The sequence below is a fragment of the Carassius carassius genome, chromosome 21, assembly GCF_963082965.1.
Source record: "Carassius carassius chromosome 21, fCarCar2.1, whole genome shotgun sequence".
Lineage (NCBI taxonomy): Eukaryota > Metazoa > Chordata > Actinopteri > Cypriniformes > Cyprinidae > Carassius > Carassius carassius.
The window spans coordinates 19,241,766-19,266,042 of record NC_081775.1 but is presented as its reverse complement, the minus strand read 5'-3'; the positions used below and the strand labels follow the sequence as shown (position 1 = coordinate 19,266,042).

At 36.5% G+C, this 24,277-nt stretch overlaps 1 protein-coding gene across 1 annotated transcript; it reads right to left on the bottom strand.

The window, feature by feature from the left end:
• Nucleotides 1–30: 30 nt before the first annotated feature.
• Nucleotides 31–23,086, bottom strand: LOC132097741 (potassium voltage-gated channel subfamily KQT member 2-like). Its single transcript, XM_059503637.1, has 15 exons — nucleotides 22,655–23,086; nucleotides 17,565–17,655; nucleotides 16,651–16,777; nucleotides 16,158–16,333; nucleotides 14,531–14,659; nucleotides 14,049–14,159; nucleotides 13,860–13,955; nucleotides 13,477–13,571; nucleotides 13,269–13,331; nucleotides 12,686–12,715; nucleotides 10,413–10,597; nucleotides 6,990–7,089; nucleotides 5,778–5,909; nucleotides 2,744–2,861; nucleotides 31–1,963 (listed from the first exon to the last, which is right to left on the bottom strand). The coding sequence occupies exons 1-15, from the start codon at nucleotides 22,948–22,950 to the stop codon at nucleotides 1,247–1,249; spliced, it is 2,466 nt and encodes an 821-aa protein (XP_059359620.1). The 5' UTR covers nucleotides 22,951–23,086; the 3' UTR covers nucleotides 31–1,246.
• Between the last annotated feature and the right edge of the window lie 1,191 nt (nucleotides 23,087–24,277).

Genomic DNA, 24,277 nt, shown 5'->3' with positions numbered 1-24,277 from the left:
CAATCTCATGAAACAGACAAACCAGAAGTCTGAGACAAATCCAACTTTATTTCCTTACAGTGTGCAACCTAATATTTTAATGTTTGAACAGCGCTTTGAAAAATGTTTATATCTTTTAACATGGTTATCCCTGTTTTCTTATGTAAACCACATCTAAATAGATTAATTTTCCTCCTTTTTACTAAGAAAAGTGATACATTTGCAGACATATGTGGTCTCTGGGCCCAACAAGAAACCTGTACAAACAAGTGGTTTCAATGTAAAACTGACCTGGAAAAACAAAACAAATAAATACAATTGATACATTTTCAATTCCTTCATCCCTGACTATATCTGACTGCAGCTGAAGGGACTTTCTTTCATTGCTCTTATTTGTCATCCTATTAGGTTGTCAACAAGCTATATTCCATAAACATGCCATGCAGTTAATGTATTTTTAGGTCTGATTATTATTCAATGCCTTCTTCACTACAGCATAAAACATGATATCATAGTGCAGCTTACCAATTCTAGAAAATTAAAACCGATTGCATACAATAGCATGGATATTTGTCCTCTGATCATCAACAGGGTTCCTGCAAATATTAATAGTTCCTCCAAAAGTATGTGTCTCTCTCCATAAGTGTTTTCACTTTAGCTATAAAGCTATTGAATGTAGCTAAAAAAATTAATTCATCTTTCCATTCTACAGATAAGAAATGTAAGAGGGAAAAGAACCTGTTTGGCATGCTCAGCTTTCTGCCTTCTTTTTCTTTGGCTGAATTAATTTCTCCTTTCATTTTAAAATGTTAATTAAATGCTTACTACAGACACATGCCCTGATTAACTACTCGTTTTCATAACAGTCTCATAACGCATTTCAGGAAAAGACAATGTAAATAAATAAATAAATATCTCATGAATTAAAATTACAGTTTAAAGGTAAAGTGCATTTGATACTGCATTAGCTGTGGTGACTACGCAAAGTAATAAAGACGAGGTGTCTTTTTTATTTCCATGCCAGTAATTGAATACACACAATCTTTTCCACTTGTGAATGCACACATCCTTAGCCTCCATGTTTGGGGTCTTTTTTTAATTGCAGTGTTTATGATTCATTCTCGATTCTGTGGCATCAGTGCAGTCGGTAATCACACCCACAATTTTGTTTTTTGACATTGAAATGATTCACTCCATCAAGTCCAAATGGCCACATACACATCCATTAGCTACATCCAGGATACTGGTCCATTAAACAAACTCCAAACTATTTCAGACCAGGCCACATCCTGTCACCGAAAGGCCCCTCTCCAGTAAACGAAAGAGGGGACGGTGCTCCCGGTGTATAGAGGTCAGAGTCTGTATCCGACTCCCCTTCAGCCAGATTAGGCCTGAGATGGGTGCACGGTGTCCCACCGCCTCTACCAAAAAGCCCCAGTCTCACCGGTGGCACATAATCCTCTTCCCTGGCCTGAGAAATGCTAAAGCCGCTAAAAGAGCGCTCCAGCTCCTCATGGTCCACTGAGGGAATAGAGAGGGACGTGTCACTCTCAATGGCCGTCTGCTGCTGGACGGTTTTCCTGGACCTACGTGAGCGACTGCTGTCCCCGATCTCATGGAATGGTGGAGGCGGGATGCGGTACAGCGAGGGGTCGTCAGTGCCTATTGGTGAAACTCCTCGGCTGTTGTTCCAGAGAGGCACATTGAGGGGATGGTCATCCTGATGATGCCATGAGGCAGAGGGCCGACATTGGCTATCGGTGGGAGTCCCGTTGGGACCGGGATAGACAGGGGACACACTCTTTTTATACTCATCTTCTTTCTCATCCTGTGCTTTCTCACTCTTATCATCAGGGCTGTGGTAGGGAGGAGCAGGGTAAGGGATTTTAAAGCCTAGGAGGGCTTCGGTCTCAGATCGTGGGATGCCCATATGTGTGGTGTACATGCTGACCAAAAAGTTGAGTTTGAGATCCATTGCCCCCACCTGCACGAGGAGAAACAGTGAAGTCCTTTAGCACTGACATATACATATGCGGCTAAAGTTTACCATCTCTCAGAGAGCGGCTCGGAAGAGAAGGGCAGGGTGAGCAGAGCTCATTATCATTTAAAGCGGCATGCAACAAAACGGCTTGCTCTCAAAAGAGCTGTTTTTGACCAGGCAAAAGGGTGTTTTATACAACCATTGAGAAATTTTAACCAAAGTATGTTATAGACTTTTCATTAAGACCCTAAAGAATCAACTTGTGGAAAATGGGCATTCGATGACCCCTTTAAAGAACCTTTCAGGAAACAGCTCTTAAAACAAACATTTTCTTTTTAATGGTGTGAGCACACCAAACACAAAGTGAATATTCTCATCGCATTATTCCTCTAGATTACTTGTGATTACTTCCTCTAGATAAACATGCTGTAATGATCTCTTCCATTTTTTTATACAATCAGACATGTCAAATAGCTTTTCGCTTATTGGCTTGCACGACAACACGTTATGAGAATTTTCTACATAAGTTGAAATTTTCCAACTTGCGCATAAGATGTGTCTGAGGCGTATATTGTGTGTTTGAGAATTCAAACCTATTTGCATCTTTGCATTGACTTTATATGTAATCTACTAATTAAATTCGCTTTTGGTGGAATGTGCTGTGGAATGGAAAGGTTCCATGGATGCTAAATGTTCTTTATGGAACCACAGACTCTAATAAAGGACATTTTTTTTAAGTGTGTACTGTCCTCCACTAAATGAACTTGATGTAACATACTTCACCTGCTTTTCCATCTTGTTCAGACGTCCCATCATGCTTGGGTCCTCAGCCATCTCCGTGTCGCTTTTGGGCTTTTCCTTTTCTCCTGCCGTGGCTCCCTTTCCCACAATCTGATCCACTCTAATGATCCAATAGACCATCACTTCGACACATAGTCAATACACCCTCATCCACACTGAGATTCAGTGGTTAACTGTGCACTGTACCTTGTCAAGTTAACAGAAATTAACTTTATGGAGGAGAACTCAAGCATGCGAATGCAAACATAGGACAGCAGGATTGAAATAAGAGGGAAGATGATTGAAGCCTGATTTGCTGAAAGTGAATATATGCCATATTGCTTGCTGCATGCAATACTGCAAAGTTGTTGATCAGCATGCATTCGTCAGGGACAAATCAAGATGACTCTTGGAATCTTGGAAATGTGACTCTTTCAAAGCTGCAGCATTACACTAAGATGAACGCTCACAATACTGCAGTGAAAACACATGTCTTTGCAAAGTTATTGACATCAGTGTTGAGGAGAAACTAACAAAAATTAAGAAAAAACTCAATTAACTACCTTTTTCAGTATGGAAATCTGATTAATCTAGTAAATAATTTGTCCTAAAAGGCCTCATCTACCAAGTGTGATTCTTTCAATTAAATCTTTCTACTTTATATATATAAGTTGTGCTGTCAAAATTAGCATTAATACAGGTGATTAATTTACAGTTTAACGCAGTTAATGCATGGCCGAAGCTAGGGTTGGCCACCCCACTCACAACTGCTTCTGTCTCTTTTTCTTGAAAAGGATTGCATTTATTTAGACACAGAAGGTCTATATGACCACATCAAATGGAAGACTTTTCAGATGTGCACTCCAATTCACCTCAGCGTCAGATGCAAGTCAATTGAAATCGCGAGAGAACTGCGTTCAGATGAGATGTTGACAAGCCATATGTCAGTAAAAATACATTTTCCTGTCCTGTCAGCCGTTATACTGTGCTCGTAATACATGCTCTTCGATTGCACACACAATTATGACGGAACGCACTGTAGTCTCTATCATTTCGTATTAAAGTGCTTCATGTTCAGCAGCAAGCTCTTAAAGTAATAGCAGCCAAATAACCTAATAACCCAGCTGCTGTGACATATGTTAATCAAAGAACAAAAGAAAACATAGGAAATTAATAACTTCTGTAGCTTTAAGGATTCATCTATATTTAATTTAGTGTTGATACCTTTATTTAATTTCTGTATATTTCCTACTTTCTGAAGGGCACAGGTAAATATGACATTTATTATAATAGGTTTATGTGAAGATTGTTTTAAGTTCACTTAAATTATAAAGTTTATTTCTTTATATAAGTCTAATAAATGTTAAAATCTTAATTATACTGTAATGTTGGTATAGTCTAATCTTTTTGTTTTGTTATAGTTAACCAAAACTAAAAATGAAAATGAAATAAAATAACGTTTAAATAAATGAATTATTTAATTACATTTATAAAAAACAAAACAAAAATGAAAAGGGCATAAGCACATAATAAATCAAATACAATTCTTAAACCAAACATATACAAATAAAAGCTATTTTTAAAATGTAAATCTACAATAGTATATAAATACTAAAATAACTAATAGTAAAATAACACTGTCTGTGCAAAATCTATATCTAGCAAAATCTGTTAAATTGGTTTATGTAAATTAATAATAAAATAGCTTCATCAATTCAAGTGCCTGTGCTACATATTTTGTCTACTTTTTTATAACAGAATATAGTGTTAAATTCCGTTGTTAGTTACTATTATTTGTATATTAAATAATAATAATAATTTGTTTGGTACTGTCATCTTAATTGAGATTCATATTCATTTGTTCAAAAATCCTGTAAAATATCTCAGATTAAATTATAAATGATATCATCAGATATATCATATATATCTGATATATATAAAACATATATATATATGTTTTATTTAGAAAAATTCTGTACCCTTAAAGTAGCTTCCCAACAATGTTAGTCAGACAATACTGCATCAATGGCAGGGAATTTGACTTATATAATAAATAATGTGGGGAATAAGGTGTTAAATGAAAAATAATCCAAAAAGTCACCGGGTTCCATGCCTTATGATGCTTTGTGTGTTACACACTGTACATTTAAGTTATTCTCTCTTCTTAATACCCTGGGAAAACATGCACAGTTACATCCGTCCCCCGTTAAACAGACTGCATGGTCACACAATAGTGTGTTGAATTATTGTGCAGCAAAAACACTTTTTATTAATCATAAAAAATTTAAATCAAAAATTTAAATCTTTCTCAAGGTGAACAGAGAATAACCAATCAAGAAACAATCCAACCAGTTAGTGACAATAAATTGACACAACACTGCAGTTTTTAATCCAATGCTGTCCAGTAATAAACCCATGCAGCCTGGGAAAGCTAATGGTGAATGATTACGTACTTCTTGTGGCGAGGGGTCGAGGGGGGAGGGGGACCCACAATCAAATCTATCCTGGCAAAGTACACAGAGAGAACATGGATACCAAGCATCATCAAGCAACACATGGAAACCACTCCCTGTACCCCAGTGAGGACCGTCGACAAATAAGAAAGAATATATTCCATACATGTCTGTTCTCACCCACTTCTAGGAACAGTGTCTCATGTTTACATGTATGACAGAAATGGTTTTTGCTGTTGGAATATATCAGTATATGTGTGGATGTAATTTCACAACATATATGAGGCTTATTGTGAATCTGGAGAAGGAGTGAATCACATAGTTTTGAATGTGACACAAGAAACCCACTGTGAATGTGATTTTGATTGAGCAGTGTTGAAATCTCATCCTGCTTTAGAGTTTTGTTTAAACTTTCTGTAACATCAAATACATTACCACCAGAGGGTGCTATTTACAATTCTGCTACAGCTCTTGCCAAAAACAGATTGACTACTGAAGCAGGTGGATCCTTTCACTGTTAGGTCACTGCAATGGTGAAAACTTTGTGATGTGATTCTTTTGTTTTAGACAGACTGAAGTCTTGCCTTGACTGAAGGTTTTTGATGCGTGACAGCATGTCCAGATGGCCTGCTGAATACTGCTCTATCACATCCATCACATCATAAGGCCTGAGGCTCTCTTTAAATCTCCTCTTAGACACCAGGAACCGCATAATACTGGGGAAGACCGAATAAGACTTTAATTAGGGTGTAACATATCTAAAATTACAATTCAAAGCAAAAATTACAGAATTTAAAGGGGTCATGAACTGAGAAATCAAAATTCCCTTGATGTTTCGAGATGTCATTGTGCTATAAAAAAACATTCTATACGTTTCAGAACTCAAAACCTTCTCATTAATCTAAAAACAGCTTATTTTGAAGCCAATCTGCCAAAATGACAGGTTGTGCCACTTTATGATGCATCGCCTCCACAGAAGATGATAAACACCTGCCTCTACATCAATGTCTGTTTAGCCCCGCCCACCGATTCATGCACAGAGTGGCAAACGCAGGTCTACACAAAAACAAAATGATAAATTTATTTGATGATCTTCATTTTTAATGAAGTGCCAGACGACACCAGTAAAAACTTGTTCCTTTGTTCACTTTATATTCCCGCAGATTCACTTACAAACAAGCCACAGTTCGGCACAGGATTTTCAGAAAGATTGAAACTAAGAGACAATACTGTGCCAACTATATTGGATGCGATGTCGCAGAGTTAGTAATTGTTTTTATTGCGTGATCACTATTGCTTTGTCTGATATTACAGATCATTTGAGTGTTTATGTGTTTTTAACATTATCAGTGTCCGGACGAAGACTGTCAAACATATATAAGTGTTAACCAATCATATCAGTGGCTGTTTACTGTACATCCGAGTCTACAATCTGCCACGCCTATTCAAACAGAGCATTCTGATGAGGGGGTAAAAAACAGTACAGACAAAAGCCTATTACTTCTAAATTATGAAGGTTTTTTTATTTAAAAATCTTGATAACATTAGTGGACATCAGAGAACAGTGCAAAATAAAAACAGGCAGTTCATGAGCCCTTTAATATACATTTGATTGTCCCAGCAGTTCAATAATTTTTTTTATATTTATTATGCATAAATATTTCATTATTTAAAGTGTGATTTAAAAAAAAAAGTTTTATTCTGTTTTTAACAAAACTTGTTGTAATACTGAATTGTTGTGAGAGCAAATATTTATACCCCTAGTTTTTTCTAGCCCAGAGATTGGTGCCTCTTACCAGATTGATCTGATGGTGACCTTGAGTCCCGGAGACAGATCCGGCGCAAACTCACAGTGGAAACCTCTGTCATCCCCAAAATCTTCTGGAAGACTTGCCTCTACAACACACAAAACAACAGTCTGCTCCCAATGTAAAGAGTCCTAATGTTAACAAAGAACAGCCCTGTGACAAGATCAAAGATTACAGAAAACATCTGACATGGCAGACATGCTTGATAAACTGCACTCCACATTATACAACAGTTAGTTCCAGTTCTTGAATTCGATTGGCTGAGCAGCGCTCCAAGAGTGATATTTACAGCAGTCCAACAGCACTGTGACTTTTCACTGTTAATATCACTCTGCCTGTCTGCATTCCCACCGAGTATCAAGTTGAAGTTGTGTGAAGTTTCTTGAAATATCATCTTATTTACAAAACTGTTGTATAAAATCAATATCACACTTGCAAATGATGATGTTGTTCTGAATATCAGCATGACTGTAGGAATGAGACTTTGTCTAGCTATGCTGAAATTCATTACAATATTTGCTCATGTGATATTGCTAGAGTAAAACCCATTACAGATCACCGTACAGGTTTGAAACGACATGAGTAAATGACAACTATTAAACTTTTTGTGAGAACTGTCCTTTTAAAAGCATATGGAATCAGAGTGACCCAAAGTGACTTTCCTTGAAAAAAATGCTAAATCACTAGTGAGATTTTCCAAAAACTGAATTTAATATATTCCACACTTCAGAAATGTGAACTCATATCCCTCCTAATCTCATGTTCACTATGTCAGCATTAGTCAGAAGCTTCAGACATGCTTTTAATATTTCAATGTGCATTTGGAGCTGAAACAACAGTGTAACTCATGCATGCCACACTTACCAGAACCTGCTAGCCTGAGCATTTACTGCAATAGCACATGTGAGAGAAATTTTTGTTTACCTAACAAAATCTAACAAATTTCAACTCCCTGAAAAATGTTGGTTAACGTAAAGCTGGGACAGAAAAGTTTAAATATTAGTACTACATTTGTCATCCTTATGCCATATGAATGAGGATGTGACAGCCGAAAAAGCATATCCTATTCAAATGACAGTAACAACCAGCTAGTTAAAACTGCCGATTTCGGGAAACAAACTTGTTTCCTTCATAAGCTGAGAAATTCTTTCATGCATGTTAGTGCAAAGTACTCGATGGAAAGTGTAAGTTGCAAAGTGTTTCATTAACACCTTCATGGAACACATTCTGTCATGGGATGAGCATGAGACTGATCATCTTTGCTCTACTGTCTCACTTCACTATCATATGGTTGACAGATAAGGCTAATATAGCTGCTGTAAAAACTATCCAAGCATCAGTGACAGAATTTATATTTTGGGAGATGCTTCAAGTGAGATGAAACTTTCAGCCAAGCGTTCATGACAGAGAGTGTTGAATGATGGGCAAATCTGTAAAGATATGCTGCAGCTTGGTAATTAAGGAGCCATTTTTAAAACATGCATTGTGTTTCTTTAGCAGACTGGTGTTGAGATTTTTTTGGACTAGTGCTAAAGAGATGCAGCCCCAGACAACATAGTTTGTCTTACTGATTAAGCCCTCAATCGCTGCCAAAATGTGAAGAGAAAAAGAGAAAATATGAAAGATAGAGAGAAAGAAATACAGAAAGAGAGATGAGAGAGAGAGAGAGAGATGGTCAAAGATGACAATGACTTCAACCATGCAACTGTATAACACATGGTGTCACTTAGGCTATATTAGACTTCTTTTACATTATGAATGGGGAGATTTGCTTAGACATCATTATAAAGCACTTTCCATGAAAATCATATATTTCAATGTCAAATGACTTCATAAAATATATATATATATATATATATATATATATATATATATATATATATATATATATATATATATATATAATTGTTTTTCATTATTATAATTTGTAATGTCTGTTTTTTTTCCAGTACTCATTGTGGCATACCTATTATGAATTTTACTTTTAATAAATTATTTATTTATGTTTGTTGCTAGTACAAAACAAAAGCACACATTTTAGAATTTTAAAAAGTGTTCTATTTATTTATTTAAATGTCTACATTTTAATATTAGGGCTGCCAAAATGGCAAACCTTATAGAAACTGAATTGGACAGAATATGTTGTTTGCCCTTTTTTTTTTTTTATACCATATTCATGGAAAAGCCACAAACCCCAAATCTATTTCTCGTATTGCTTATGCTGTGGTGTCACTGCTACATAAGTTATTTATACAAATTCATTTAGCTGAGGTCTGTGATACTGTTCATTATTTATCAAACATGATATTTTGTCATTTCTACCAGGTGGCATTTGCGAGAGCAGTTATTGCTGCATTAGTGTACTTACAGATTCTGATTTCATAAAGTCTACTTCTAAGAGAAACTGCTCTGTCACCTCTGTACGTTTTGGATCATATTTGTGGATCATGGCCTAACCTGGAGAACTCTTCATGGCGAAGTCCTCATCTTGCAACTCAATCAGCACTTTATTTTTTTCCAGTAGAGAGAAATGAGAGAGAAACTGGTGAGTGTGCATGAAGTGAAATACATAAAATGGATCCATTTATATATATATATATTTTGAATTTGAGCACTACAGAGTTATGCCAAGAGCATAAAACAGGGGATGAGAGTAATACGTCTCATTCATTGACCACCCAAAATACAGTTTAACTGACAGTCTTTCCAGGGCAAATCAGCAAATGCTCCTGTGCAAATTTCATTTAGCATGAAATCTTCAGGCGTTTACACTGTTGCCTGATTTGCAGTTCCTGTACTGAATCAGATACTAAACAATACAAATGCAGTAGCATGTGCAAAAAACAACACTATGAGCAAATGCAATTCATTCTTAGTGAATTCCCACAAACCATTTTCACTGTGCATGAAATATTTTGAGGGAATCGAGCGTCTAAGGGCATATAAACTTGCTCCTACAGTAACTTCAACTGAAAAGCCACAAATGGTATAGCATCCACAAGCATCTTTAAACAATAATACAATGTTGCACTGCAAAACATGATTTGAAACATTATGTGTCAAAGCAAGGGGACTAAACTCATGAAAAAAAAGATCAGTTCTTCTTTTGGGCTATTTCTTTAAATAGAAACTCACACCTGCTGTCTTATGGATTCTAATGAATAGACTATCACTGACACCATCTTTTGTGCTATGACACATTAAGCAATCTAGTGTGGCAGCTGGTTCTGTGCCAGGAAATTACAAACTACTCTTGCTAGGTGCTAAAATCTCACTCCAAAAAAAGTGATATGCAAAGTATGTAATGTACAGGTGAATGTACGTTTGGAAGCAGTTTACACTTTCCACTCACAATAACAGAGTGTGTATTCCAATATTCCTGTGTATGTGCACCTAACAACATTCTCTGACCTTCAGAGTTCTGCCGAGAAGCTCCATCTTTCATTCTGAAAGCGTGTTTTGCTTTGTTCCGCTCTGTGAAGCTCAAGCTCTTGGTCACTTTGCTTGGACTCTCTTTGACTCCCTCCTCTGGCTTTGGGGTCTTTCCCCCGGTGCTCTTAGAGGGACTGCCTTTCTCTTTCAAGCTTGCCTTACGACTGCACAGCAGACACAATGAAGCACAAAAGACAAACAAAAAAAAGCAAAGGAAACAGACAAATCATCTTGAGCCCACACACTTAAAAGTATTTTTCCAGTGTGGAAACCATCCAGTGCTAAAAAGAAAATACTCAGTAAATTATATTAATGACCATACACTGCAAAAAAAGTATTTTTGTATGTCTAGCACTGATTGAAATTTCTGTTTTAGACATGAACTTTTTTTTTTTGCATTGTAAAATTTTGATTTATGCATTTTGTAAGATTTATATTTAAAAAAGGGTGCTAATCAGAAAAGACAAAGAAAACACTTAATTCAGGACATATTCTCCCCAGTTTCTATAGCTGTACCTTTTTTTAAATTATATTATTATACAGAAATATATATGTATTTGTTTTTGCTTGAAAATTTACGTCACTGAATATCAGTCCATTCTACACATCTGTACAAATCTAACGCCCAGTAAAAAATAAACAAACAAATAGATAAATAAACCCATAAAAATTCACATTACTAAGAAAATTATAAACTAAAACTAAGTGCAGATGGATTTAATCATTTCATCATTGTGTGCATGTTAAAACTTATTAAAAATATTAAAAGAACAACATATTTACTGATATGTAAATATTGCTATAGGGATGTTCAGCTGAAGCCACTAAAAAGAAAACACTGAAATATAATAAATAATCAAATAACTGCTTGAGAATTCAGTTCTGTACATTTCTAAAAATGACTGAAACATGTAATCTGTGGGCAATTTCACAACTGTACATTAAAACATTTTAATTCCTTAGCAAACACTGAATGTATGGTTTCTGCATTCTTCTATTTTAATTAAGATCAGACTTACATGGGCAAAGATATGGATAATGGTGCTTCTCAGTCATGCAATGCAATCCACAACTTCTGGATGCAACAGCAGACCCACATGCTGCCACAGAGGAAACTTTTCAACAACAAAGCAATGAAACACATGCATGTTGTCGGGCATGCTGAAAAAATACACAACTGTTATATTAAACACCTTTTAAAAAACAGCCAAGTGAATAAATGAAAAAGTGAGAGACCCTTATACAACACAAGGCAGCTTGCAGAGGAAGATGGTCTCGTGGGATTGAGGTAAGAAGTGATGGGAAGTGCTTCCAGGTGCTAAGTGGGAAAGTTGATCCGCAAAGCAAAACTCTTTCAACAAAGCTAAACAAATGTCTGCATCTCTGGTTCAAACAAGACAACATTTTTAGATGATGGAGAGCAGAACATTTCTCAGCCCACCTGAGCTGACGAGAGAAATGAATGTGCACTATGCTGTATGTCTCAAAATAAGTTGCAATATTTGACTTGAGCTGATGATGATACACACTGATGGAATACATTTAGAAATAGAGGGGAAATCAAAGTCAGAAAGGAAATAGATCAATTCAAATGCTGGAGAGAGAGAGAGAGATCTGGGCGTGCAGATGTTAGTATCTGTGAGCAACGGTACCTATTGCTTCTCGGGCAGCACCCACACAGAGTGTCTTTGTGTGAAATCTCACTACTGCGAATGTGGTTGGAGTGGGTCATGAGAGAGAAAAGATTATACAAGCAGTGGTCAAAAATGGTTTAGGCCATGTCCAAGTGTGGGACCTAAAATCAGAGTTATTCCCCACTTAAACCCCCTAAAAACAGCCAACACTGTTACACTGAATGAAATGAACTGAATTTGTCATAGGTTGCACTTGATTTTACAGGATTGCTATAGCAGGTATTATACGTAGCAGACCACAAAAGTGTGATTGTTTTCTTTAATGAGATGTTCATTCCTTTAAACTGCATTGATTATGATGTGCTAGTATGATACTAATTCATCTCCCTGTACAGTAAATACCACTTGAAGGTAGTGTAGTATAAAGTGCAACCAGGTTGTCTTTGAATAACATTTGTGATTTCAAATGACTTCAAACACAGCGATACGGGCTGCTTTCTCATTTGAAGAATGATGATGGTGATCTGAAACTACGATTCTCTATGTGTCTGAATGAGTTTTTGACTGACGTGATTTGGGAATAGTCAAGTTTCTATGGGATAATCCAGGGCAACAAACCTTGGAGTGACTTCTAGCTGCGAGTCCTTCCTTTAGAAAGACAGAAACGATAAAGACAGGAGATTGAAGCAGGCAACACCACAAACAAACATTTTAAACAGGAATAACATTCACAAATACAGTGAAGGCCAAAAGGCAGAGAGAATTAATGAATATTCTGCCTTTGTTTTTTTTTCATTTTTTCCATCCCTTTTCTAATATATTTTTATTTTTATTATTATATTATCAGCATAATTTGAGTGCAAATTATTAGCATTTCAGCTGCATAAACTACAATTTGTGTAAAGGCTATGTTCTCAAGCATGATGTGATCTAAAGAGCACTGGAAGCAAAAAAAAAAAAAAAAAGCATCTGACCATGTGCAAAAAAGTCACATAATCAATCACTTTGATTAATGAGCTAGAAGAATTTCTTCTGCATAGGGTCATTAACTTTTCTTTGTTGCACAAGATTTAAAACATTTGATTATTTACAGATTTTCAATGTGGTCTCAAACTTTAGACCCCTCTGAGATATGATAATTATAATATTATTTACATTGATATTTTAATATTTCAAATGCTCTTTAGTAAAATTACCAGACCTGAAACCAGATTTCCCCGTCAGGCTTCTTAATATGTCGAGCTGATTTACAGGAGGAATGAGTCTTTAAGTAGAGGCAGAACAGAGAAAAGACTTTTAAAACTGAAAAAACACGGTTGAAAATTAAAATAAATAGAAAACAACATACAAACGAGCAAGAAATGGGTCTTTAAAATACAGTTACAGTGGTCTACAAGATGACTGACTACCTGTACATTGGGACCGACACAGTCTGCTCATAAAAGTCCCATGTGGACAGCAGGTCTGTCCTGGAAAGATTAGTGGCATAAAATCTCCAAGCTGCCTGATGTGGGGGGAAAAAAATCATTGAAATTAACTTCTAAGATGACACATGACTTCCATAGTAATACATAACTATATGCAGTAACCACCAACATTTCAATCCTTCTAAATCAAAAAAACCTGATGAGAGTGAAAGTTAAAAGACGATCCTCATATATTTTTTAACATCGCAAAGTCAACATCAACTAAATATGAAAAGATATAAGTAAGCACATTTAGCAGAAAGGCCTACAAATGCTGATACACTCGAAATGTGTGTGGTGTGAATTACACTCGTTCCAGGTCTGACCTGGATAAGAGATGCAGCAGGGTTACGACGCTTCTCAAAATGCTTCTGTCTGTGCTGCTCTTGAACCTTTAGAGCAAAGCCTGAGCCCAGGATACCCTGCAACAGAGAAAACAGTGTAGAAATACAACTGTTTGTGAGCCATGTCTGAAGTCAGGCACTAGAGATGACATCATTTCGGTTTAAACTCACCGCAGGAAGAGCGAAAAAAGCTACACCAATCAAACTGAACATGGCAGCAATTAGACGTCCATTCCACGTGACAGGATACTTGTCCCCATAACCGATAGTTGTAAGAGTGATCTAGAGAATAGAAATAATTTTGCTAAACAATGGCATAGCTTATGTACTGTATATATACTAATAATATAAGCTAGTAAGCGTTTAGGATGGTCATGTAGAGGTTATAATTTCAACCCATGTAAGGATCCTGTTGTGTCCTTGAGCACAGTTTATGGAGTAATGTCCACAATTAGTTTACGCTAAGTTACTCTGGAGTGAAATTATCTGCCAAAGGAGCCTAAGAGGAGCTGCCAGTTCTTTTAGTGCACTGGTCCACTTGTGAAATGGATCTATGAGCAGTGTCATGTTTCACTGTGTCTTATCTTTTCATTTTATCTGATTAGATGGAGGAAGCAGGCCACTATGAGCTTGGCTGAAGCTGTAGCACTTACCAGCCCCCACCAGAGGGCGTCAGCGTAGGTCTCGAACATCTCTGCATTGTCATCCTTCTCCACTGAGTACACCAAGAAAGATGCCAGGATAAGACAAAGGAATCCAATATACCACGCCGTAATGAGTTCCTACATTTAGGGATTCAGAAATGTTAGGAACATCAAGAACATGTGATGAATTTCTTACTGAAAATAAAACACGCTAACTGCATGCAATCCCATATAAAGATAATTTTTCAAACTGCTCCATGGATGCCTAAATAAAGAATTAATCTGTGACTTTTAGTCCACATCTTTTACTTTGAAACCAGAAGTTTGGGGCTAGTAAGATTTTTAAATGTTTTTGAAAAAAGTCTTCAGTGTTCAGCATAGCAGCATTTATAACCAGTGAAAAGAGTAATACTGCGAAATACTTTTACATTTGGGAAAATAAATAGCTTTCCATTTGAATATATTTTAAAGGAGCTATGTGGAGGTTTTTACTTAAAAAAAAATCTTTAAGATAGTTTTGTACATGTATGAGCCAACCATGATGTAAAAAAAAGAATGACACCTCGACTGTCCACCACGGTTGCCTCTATCAGCCTGTAGGCTCAATTGTGTGTGGAGGAGTCGGGCCCGAATTGCCGTCATGCGCGTTCTCGTTTACTTGGGCTTACAACCGTACGGCACGCCAGCCATTATAGTAAGCAGCGGCAATAGTGTTTTCAAATGGACTCTGCGGATGGAAAGAAGCGACCAGCCTCCAGCACAATTCAGACACCCACGGACACTCCTCGTAAGTTAAAAAAAAAAAGAGCGTGCGCACTGAGAACGAGCATGAGACTGGCTGCAGTTCCTCTAACGTCCACTGGTGTCAGTAACGGTTAGAAATTTCAGAACCTACGCAATGCTCCTTTAAATGTAATTCTTTTCTGTAATGGCGGATTCCTGGAATGAATTCCAGAGCTGAATTACTCCAATCTTCATGTCACATGATTCTTCAGGAATCATTCTAATATGCTGAATTGATTGTCAAGAAACATATTCTATTATATCAAAGTTAAAACAGCTGTGCTGCATAATATTTTGTAGAAACTGTGATACATTTTCAGAATTCTTTAATGAATAAAAAGTTTAAAAGAAAACATTTATTTAAAAACTAATATTTTGTAACATATACTGGACTACATTTTGCTAAATAAAATGCCAAAATCTCTGAATACAGCAAAGAAATGTGCTTTCAAACCATTTCACGGGGTACTTAAAGCCACTGAATAGTTTTAATAGCTGCAGACTAAACGGAGTGATACAGTTTCTCCAGTAATAGAAACTAATGAATAGTAATGAATTTGCTGCCCACTGACCCGAATTGCAGACTGGTGGAAATATGCTCACTCATGTACACATTTACGACCCATTCAGCACACAAATTCATAAGTAAACAAAAATGAACATTGGTCTATACATACAGTATGCGTATTGATAGACAATCAGTATATGAAATGATCTGGTGTTTAACACTTTGTTCTAACTATCCATAGTTTGATATAGTGATTGTTTTGCATTGCACATAATTTCTGCTTTCAATGTGGACAGAAAAATGTACTGTATTCTGTCATAAGAATACAGCCATGTTACTGGTCACCTTGCTGTGTGCGTAAACCACAGATCCTAGGAGCTTCCATGTGCCACCGCGGCGGTCCATACGCAGCATTCGAAGGATTTGAAGAAACCTCAAACTCCGAATGGCAGAGGTTGCAAAAACATTTCCCTGTGAGCCAGCGGCCAGCACTGACACCGAGGCAAAAAGGACCATGATATCTGCAGAACAAGATAATTCTTTATGTTATATTTGTTTAAATCATGCACTAATGGAGTTCACATTATTCTACTGTAGCACTGGTTCCAGTCTATCAAGTGTCACAATTCAGAGAGTTTTCTCATTTACTGCCCCCCAAAAAGTTGGCAAAGCAGATTTTATTGTCTCTTGAGCAAAAAGAATAGAGAGAGAGAGAGAGAGAGAGAGAGAGAGAGAGAGAGAGAGAGAGAGAGTGTGAGAGAGAGAGAAGAGGAAACATGCTTTATAGAAGAAAATCAGAACAGACCAAAAAAAACTGATTGAAAATTGATTTTCTAACCGATGATACAGAAGGGTTTGCGTGCAAATCTCAGCCTTCCTCTCCATCCTCTGTAGCGACAACAGCAGCCGGCTGCCCAAATCCGCACAATATATTCCACACCAAACACCACGATTGTCACAATTTCCTGGGCAGACAGCAGACACATCCACTTACTGACATTTATTTGTGCTGCCATATTATAGTTATATAGTTATAATGTAATATAATGCCCAATGATAAATAAAAAATAAAATAATATAAAATAAAATTGAATAAATGATTATTCATGTCAAGAACAGCATTGTTTCAAATTTGGTATTCAACAGAAATTCTAAGACTTAGTTCTATAATATAATATAATATAATATAATATAATATAATATAATATAATATAATATAATATAATATAATATAATATAATATAATATAATATAATATAATATAATATAATATAATATAATATAATATAATATAATATAATATAATATAATATAATATAATATAATATAATATAATATAATATAATAATATAAAAGTCAAATTGTTAACAAATTAGAAAAACAAAACGTAACTAATAGATATAAAACTTATTACTATAAAACAAATTTTTTACAAAAATAGTAACAAATCAAAAATACACACATCACAGCACATCCAATCTTTTTATGTTAAAAGAGCAGTATGTAAGTGCTTGATGGCTTCTGTTACACTGATCCAAACAGATCTATAAAGTTTCCTGTTCACAGCAGTTCACATCACCGCTGGATAATGTTCTACTCGTCACGTTCTGTTAGAATATGGAACAGGATCTACTGTGATCTACAGTGTTTACAATGTGCACACACAAGTGTTTGATATAAAAACCTGACAGAATCACTACCATGCATCAGCTTCTGCCTGTAAATCATGTTAAACGAGGATCAGATACAAACCAGGATGTACAAGGCACTCTCAGAGCTTTTCTTGTATTCTTTTATTGTTGCGAACACTGACAGAACCAGACAGGAAAACACCAGCAGAAACCTGCAAGACAGGAGAGCAGTAAATCAAACCAATAATGGAACGCTGGCTTGTTCTCTCACGTGAGATATCAAAGCAAATCTACAAGCTCCAACTGATACAGTATTTTTCTCTATTAGAAGTTATTCATTGATATTATTTGTTTTTGATAAAGTAGTTGATGCATATTCATGAAGGACATTGAGTTTAGACACTTAATTAGAATTGGGCCCTCTTGGGCCCATCATTGGTTTTGTGATCTATGAGAAAAAATACTGGCTTGAAAGAGACAAGAATCCTTGGAGAGTTCCTGACACTCTGCAGTTAAACTCAGAGATAAATCCCTCAAGAGAGAGAAGGAGAGTGAAGGGAAATGAGACTAAAATAGCTGAAAGTCTCATTAGCATAAAACCTCTCTGGGCCTCACACCCATGTACAATGAGAGAGAGAGAGAGAGAAACAATGACGGATAAAAACATTGAGATAAAACTTTGGGGGGGAACCAGAAATACTCTGAACTGACAACCAAAGCTACCTGGAGACTTCCAAAACATTGATGCCTAATGATTCACACCATTAGAGAGGCAACAAGCAGTGATGTGGCGCTGTGTGATAAAGTTAAATGTCAGGGAATCTCGACCATCATCACACAATCAGTGAAGGCACTCAAATGACCAGTGCAATGCCTTCAGAGAAGAGATCAGTCTGAGAGGATGAGGGTGACAATGAAAATAAAAGCTGCCCATTTCATTCTATTTTCTCCAAAACAAAAACAAAACCCTGAACACTGTTATTTGATCTACAGTATAACATACTCATTTTAAAATACATTGAAAAATGAGTCATTCTTCTTTTAAACGGTAGTGTACATGTTCTTGTGTTGTTTGAATTCCTTTTTGTTTGTTTAAAGTGACATTTGTTTCAAATGTAATCTTTTAACTAAACTATTTATCTATTTTTTATTCCATTGCAGTGGACAGTTTCACTTTACAAAGCAGACAATATTTAGTCTTATTATTTAGACAATATTTAGTTGGCCCTGAGTCTGTGTGAATCTCAATTTTTGGACTTAAGCCCTGCGAGAGTAATAAATGAGCCAGGATTCCAGACTTCTTCAATATGCAAAGAAAACCATTATGATAAAAAAAAACTACCTGTATTAATTTTCAATAGATCTGTATTGATTTTAAACTGACAAACTTTTGCTGTTCTTATATAAGATCTTATATAAAATCTGAGTTGCTGAGTAAGCTGCTTCTTGCCCCAGGTATTAATATTATATGTCATAACAGAAACTAATCTGCTAATTTGGAACAATCTAACAGAAGGAGATCAGTAAAACAGACTGGTCCTAAAGGGAATGAGGCCAGAGGTGAATAAATGTGGTCTGCATTAATAAAGGTGAGAGACAGAGGATTAGAAAGTCAATGGTAAGTAAATTAGCTCAAACGAGAATCCTCACAGGAAATCTAATCTTTACTCATTACACATGGCCATAAAATGCTGAGTCGTGCAGGACCAGTGACATCAGACACCTGACGTGGCTTACAGGAACAACACATCACATTATGAGAAATGATTGCTCACCTTCTTGCTCTCAGATGGTGTGGACTTTAGTCTTAATTGTTAGATGGTTTGAGGATGAGGAAGTCATTTATTACAAACTTGACATTAACACAGCTACACTGGAGTTTTGTACGTAACTTATGCTGATGATTGCTGACATGCAGATCTCTAAGATCTGAATGTACTGCCTTCAGGTAAGGGGCTTTACAAACTTTGTGCTTTGAAAGTGCAACCCAAGAAAATCTAATAAGATTTTCACAAACAGTCAAACTGACCACAGAGGCATCAAACACAAGACTGCAATTACTTCAGCAACAATACAGCATTTTGACACTTACTATTTGTGATACTTAATATCTGAACATCAAATGAAAAAAACCTACAGTACAAACCAATTACATAAACACGATAAACAAATAGTCATTAAGCCATTTTGTCTTTGTCAGGCTGGTTATTGCTCCTGATGTTGGCAACAGCCACAGACTAATCTGGAAATTGTAAGGCGGAGTAGACTATACGGGCCTGTCAAACAGAGAGACAAGGACACATTCTTTGAGTCAGCAGTGAATAGGTAATAGAGCAATCGATTTACCTCATTCACCCCATTAGCACAATTCTCTCAAAACGAGACTCTCCAGACTGAACCAGGGACATATACAATGATTTGTTATTAGGTGACATCAAATCGTAATTCATGTTAAATAACAATTAAGTAATGTCTTAAAAGTTTACAATACCCTTCAAAAATTTGGGGTTGGAAAGATTTTTATAATGTTATTGAAAGAACACAAAGGTTACATTAATTTTATTAAAAATACATTAAAAATATTATGTCTTCAATGTCACAAAATAATTATGTTAATTTGGTGCACAAAAACACTTATTATTAGTATATATTTTTTAAATAAAACATTCATTTGATATTTTCTGTATGATCACTAATGTCTTTATTGTCATTTTTTTCATTCATTTTAATTTTTATATAATTTTATTTACCCCAATTTTTGGAGTTGTGAGTGTATATTGTTGTGTATAACATAGATTATTATATTCTTGCCCTTTTGTTTGCATTAGCTATCAACATCTAACTAGCAGCAAAATAAAGTTGCATAAGGCACAAATACTCACTTGCATATCAAAGCATTCACCACTTCTAAATATTTCCTTGTACTCCTTTCCTTAAGCTTGAGAAATAAGGACTTAGCTGAGTCTGTACAGCATGCAAAGTGCTATCTCTGCATTTAATGCTTGTGAAAGAGAGAGAAAAAACACTTAATGTAAGAGGCCAAAGTCAGCACACTGCACTGCACTGTGTGTGAGTGTGTATGTGTATGTGGGCACACTAGACAGAGTAAAATAAGGATGGTGGCTGTATAAATAATGTATCTTCAGAACTCACATAGTCTCAGGCTGAAGTGGGAGTCTTCTATGAGGGTTGCATGACCAGCAGAGCGGACAAAGACATTTACAGCCACTTAGAAGATTAGACATTAGGATGCTCCAGCATCCATGACAGTCTGAGGTTATGATGCTGCATTATGACAGACTGGTTTATAGGCATCATAAGAGATGACATTTGAGGTAATGGAGCTTTATGTGTTTCTAAAAGGCTACAGAATAAGTGATGCTGTACACGCCTTGCTTTAAGATTCAATCACAGGACCAATCTCATCTCTCCAACCAAAATAATACAGAGGTTTATAAGTGTCATCATTTGAAACCAATCCTATAGGATCTTTAGGAATATAAGATCAAAAGGAAGATCATGTAGCTGAAGGACACCAAAAAGAAAATTAAAGAAAATCTTTATAACTCCTATTTAAAGGTCTAAAGTGTTTAAGCTCCCAATACCCACCAGAAAAACAGTATTTAGGGTTATAATGATTAGACAATTTCAGGCTAAAAAAATTATAATAAATAACTTCATGCAAGAACTTCAGTTTATCCTGTAGGATCTTATTTGATTACATTCCTGTTAGAATCCTTTAGGACATGCTCCAAATTACTACAGAAATTTTAATCTGTAAAGATTCTTGATTAGGGACCACTCAGCAAGATAATGATGGAGTCATATAATACAGGCCAGTAAATAAAATAAAGCCTCATAAGGATTCACAGTAGTTCATAACGTGCATTATTTGGATAGAAAAAGGCATGTCAGTAGAAGGAACATGGGAAGCTTTGTCAGAAGCATCAGTAGTGTAGGCCTAGGCCTACTGCTCATATTTTGTTAGCAAACAGTACAGTGATTTACATTCCAACCAATAATCATATGGATAACCTACTACATTAATGTACAATGAATAGTTACAGTAAATGCTACTAATAATGTCTTAATGTCTAATACTTGTAGTAGTAGCCTACTTGGTACTTCCGTGTTGTGTATTGTTTTGATACTCATTGGTTGGAAATTCATTGGTTAGAGTGAATTAAGACTTTCTGGCAAGCATACAGTACAGCTTTTCAGTTGATTTTAGATAAATATCCTCTTCATCCAGTGCTCTTTTCCCTTATCTGTCTCTGTCATGTATTTTAAGAGCTGAAAAAGACTCAGCACACGATTCAGTGTAGTGAGCTGTTCGAATAATTTAGATTGAATTGCGAACCGACTTCCGGCTCATACACAACCAACCCAGAGTGAAATCCATGGTTTTGAAATAGACAGCATATAATATAATACACATGACATAGGCTACTGTATTAAAAATATTTTTTTGACGGTCTCGCCCATGACCACCGTCTTTAAGTAGCCAAGACGCTGTAAAATCACTTAAACTAAAAAAAGAACAATTTACATAACATTATTCTAGTTGTCTAGCTAGTTTTGAAAGAAAAAACTCGCCTTGTATTAAACGCTCGGATCATTAACTGCCTTTCAGCCAATTATTTACGCGAAAGGTACGTCAACCAATTAATATTCATAAGCCAGAGTAAGAAGGTCAGAAAATGAGTTTCCTCACTTTCCAGATTGTTCCTACACCCCTGTGCCACAATAAAGAACCCAGCGACGGCCGCGTTTGCATGCCACCGGGGAAGCCGTGAACCTCTGGCACGGTTTTCCCTCTTGGCAAGCATCACGGATTTGAAATCGCCGGGGCAAACACGATCGAGCGCGCTGACGCGGTACTACAGGAGCTGACCGGTTCTGAAACCGCTGCCTGATGTCCCTACAGTCTACAAGTAGGCTAATAATCTGTGAACACTTTTCAACGACTCAGAAATATGCACAGCCGTGAAAAGCTCATTTGGCGGCCTGGCTCTAAATGTATAGCCTATTGACATTTGCTACCAGACAAAACTTTTACATATTTCCCCACTGTTTGACTGACGCTCTGCGACAAAAGCTGCAGGCAGGCCGACAAAATGTCAAACTTTCATCATTCTGGGCGGTGCAGCACAGCATCTCTGTCAGTAAAGGTGGGTGATTCCCACGTCACGCAGAAACGCAGATACTCACACATAAGCGTGGTAAATGAACGCCCAGCCTCGGGGTCTTTCCAGCGCATTGTAAAGGAAATTTTGCAGTCTGCGGTAACGTGCGTTTCTTTTGTGAGCGATTCTCCCCCTGGAGATGCTGGACCTCGGTCTGCTCAGTATGCTGCCCAGTTTTGTGCTCTCGGAACCGGCAATGAGAAGTGCCCCGTCTCGGCTCGTCTCCGCAGCCCCGGGGTCCAGTCCCACGAAGCCGACTTTCTGTTTCTTCTCCCCTGCGGGAGGGTGATAAACTTCACCGTTAGCGGATTTTTTCACCATCCTTACAGTTTGAAGGATCCAAACGAGTGTATAAAGTAATCGTGGGCAGACATCGCCGAACCGGGGTGTGTTCTGTAGTGCGGTGGTCTCGTACTAAAAGCCAATTGAAACGCTAAGGCGAAACTGCAATGGGGTAGTCCTTTATCTTTACGCCTTCCGGCTCCTGCACGAGCCTCTATATTTAATGTTTCAGCTGTCGGATTTTGAAAAAAGGGGCTGATGTAACAAATTGTTTCAAGTAGTAAATAATTAGAAAGCTAGTTAAATCATTCATGGAAGAAAAGGAAATAGAACTTTGCCATGCTGAAATCTTAATGCCCTTAACAGCACAATGGAGACGAGCAGTAGGTTATTCCAGGTTGGTGTCATGTTAAAAAAGGTGATGCTTACCTTAAAACATTATAAAATCTCACAAAAGGGCTGATTTCTGCACAGGTGTGCAACTAGACAGTCAATAATGGGGAAAAATGGTTATTAAGGCAGACCAAACAAAAGTTGTGGTTTAATTGAAAGTGCAATAAACAGGACTTTTCACTGTTCTTAACCTCTCTCAGTGTCCACTTATATATACTATTAACAGTTATGTCGGGTTGCATTCGGAAATGAGGGTGACACGCTGAGCTTTAGGGTATAAGGCAATTATACATCCCTAATTAGACAATTCTGAAGCTTCGGACCCCTGGATTTACTGCAGGACATTAGTTTTAACTGAAGGTGCTTTCTTGGAGGATCTAAATAGATATTAAATTCTTCGGAAAGGAGAGCTTAAACAATGCTTTTAATTCAACACTTGAGTTAAAAACAATTGGATACATTCTTACATTATCAGCAAGGTAAGTTTAAGAGCCATTTAATGTATTTATCATTAAGAGTTCAGGACAGCATATAGACATAGACATCACAGTCAAACATTAAAATTAAATATTTGCAGATGCAGATTAGATCTACTTCTTCACTCCACCAGTGAGGTTTTGATTAAACTGCTCTTATTAATAGAAACCAACAGAATTTGTCAAATTAAGAAAACAATTTGGAAATGAAAAAAAAAACAAGAGGTAAAGACCAAGAAACAATAAGGCCCTCCAAAAAAGGCTTGATTTGTAAGCACCACTGAAAATGTTTTGCTCTTTGAGCTAAAAAGTACAGTTGAAATCGTGTCAAGAAGTTAACAACTGGCAATAATAAAATAGTACTGAAAACAGGACAGAAGATTAAAGTAAAAAAAACACAAAAAAAAAAAACACATTTGATTACAAGCATACCATGTTTCAGCTGACTGATTAGTGAGGTTAAATTATTCAGTCAGAACTTTTGAAAGGGGAAGCTA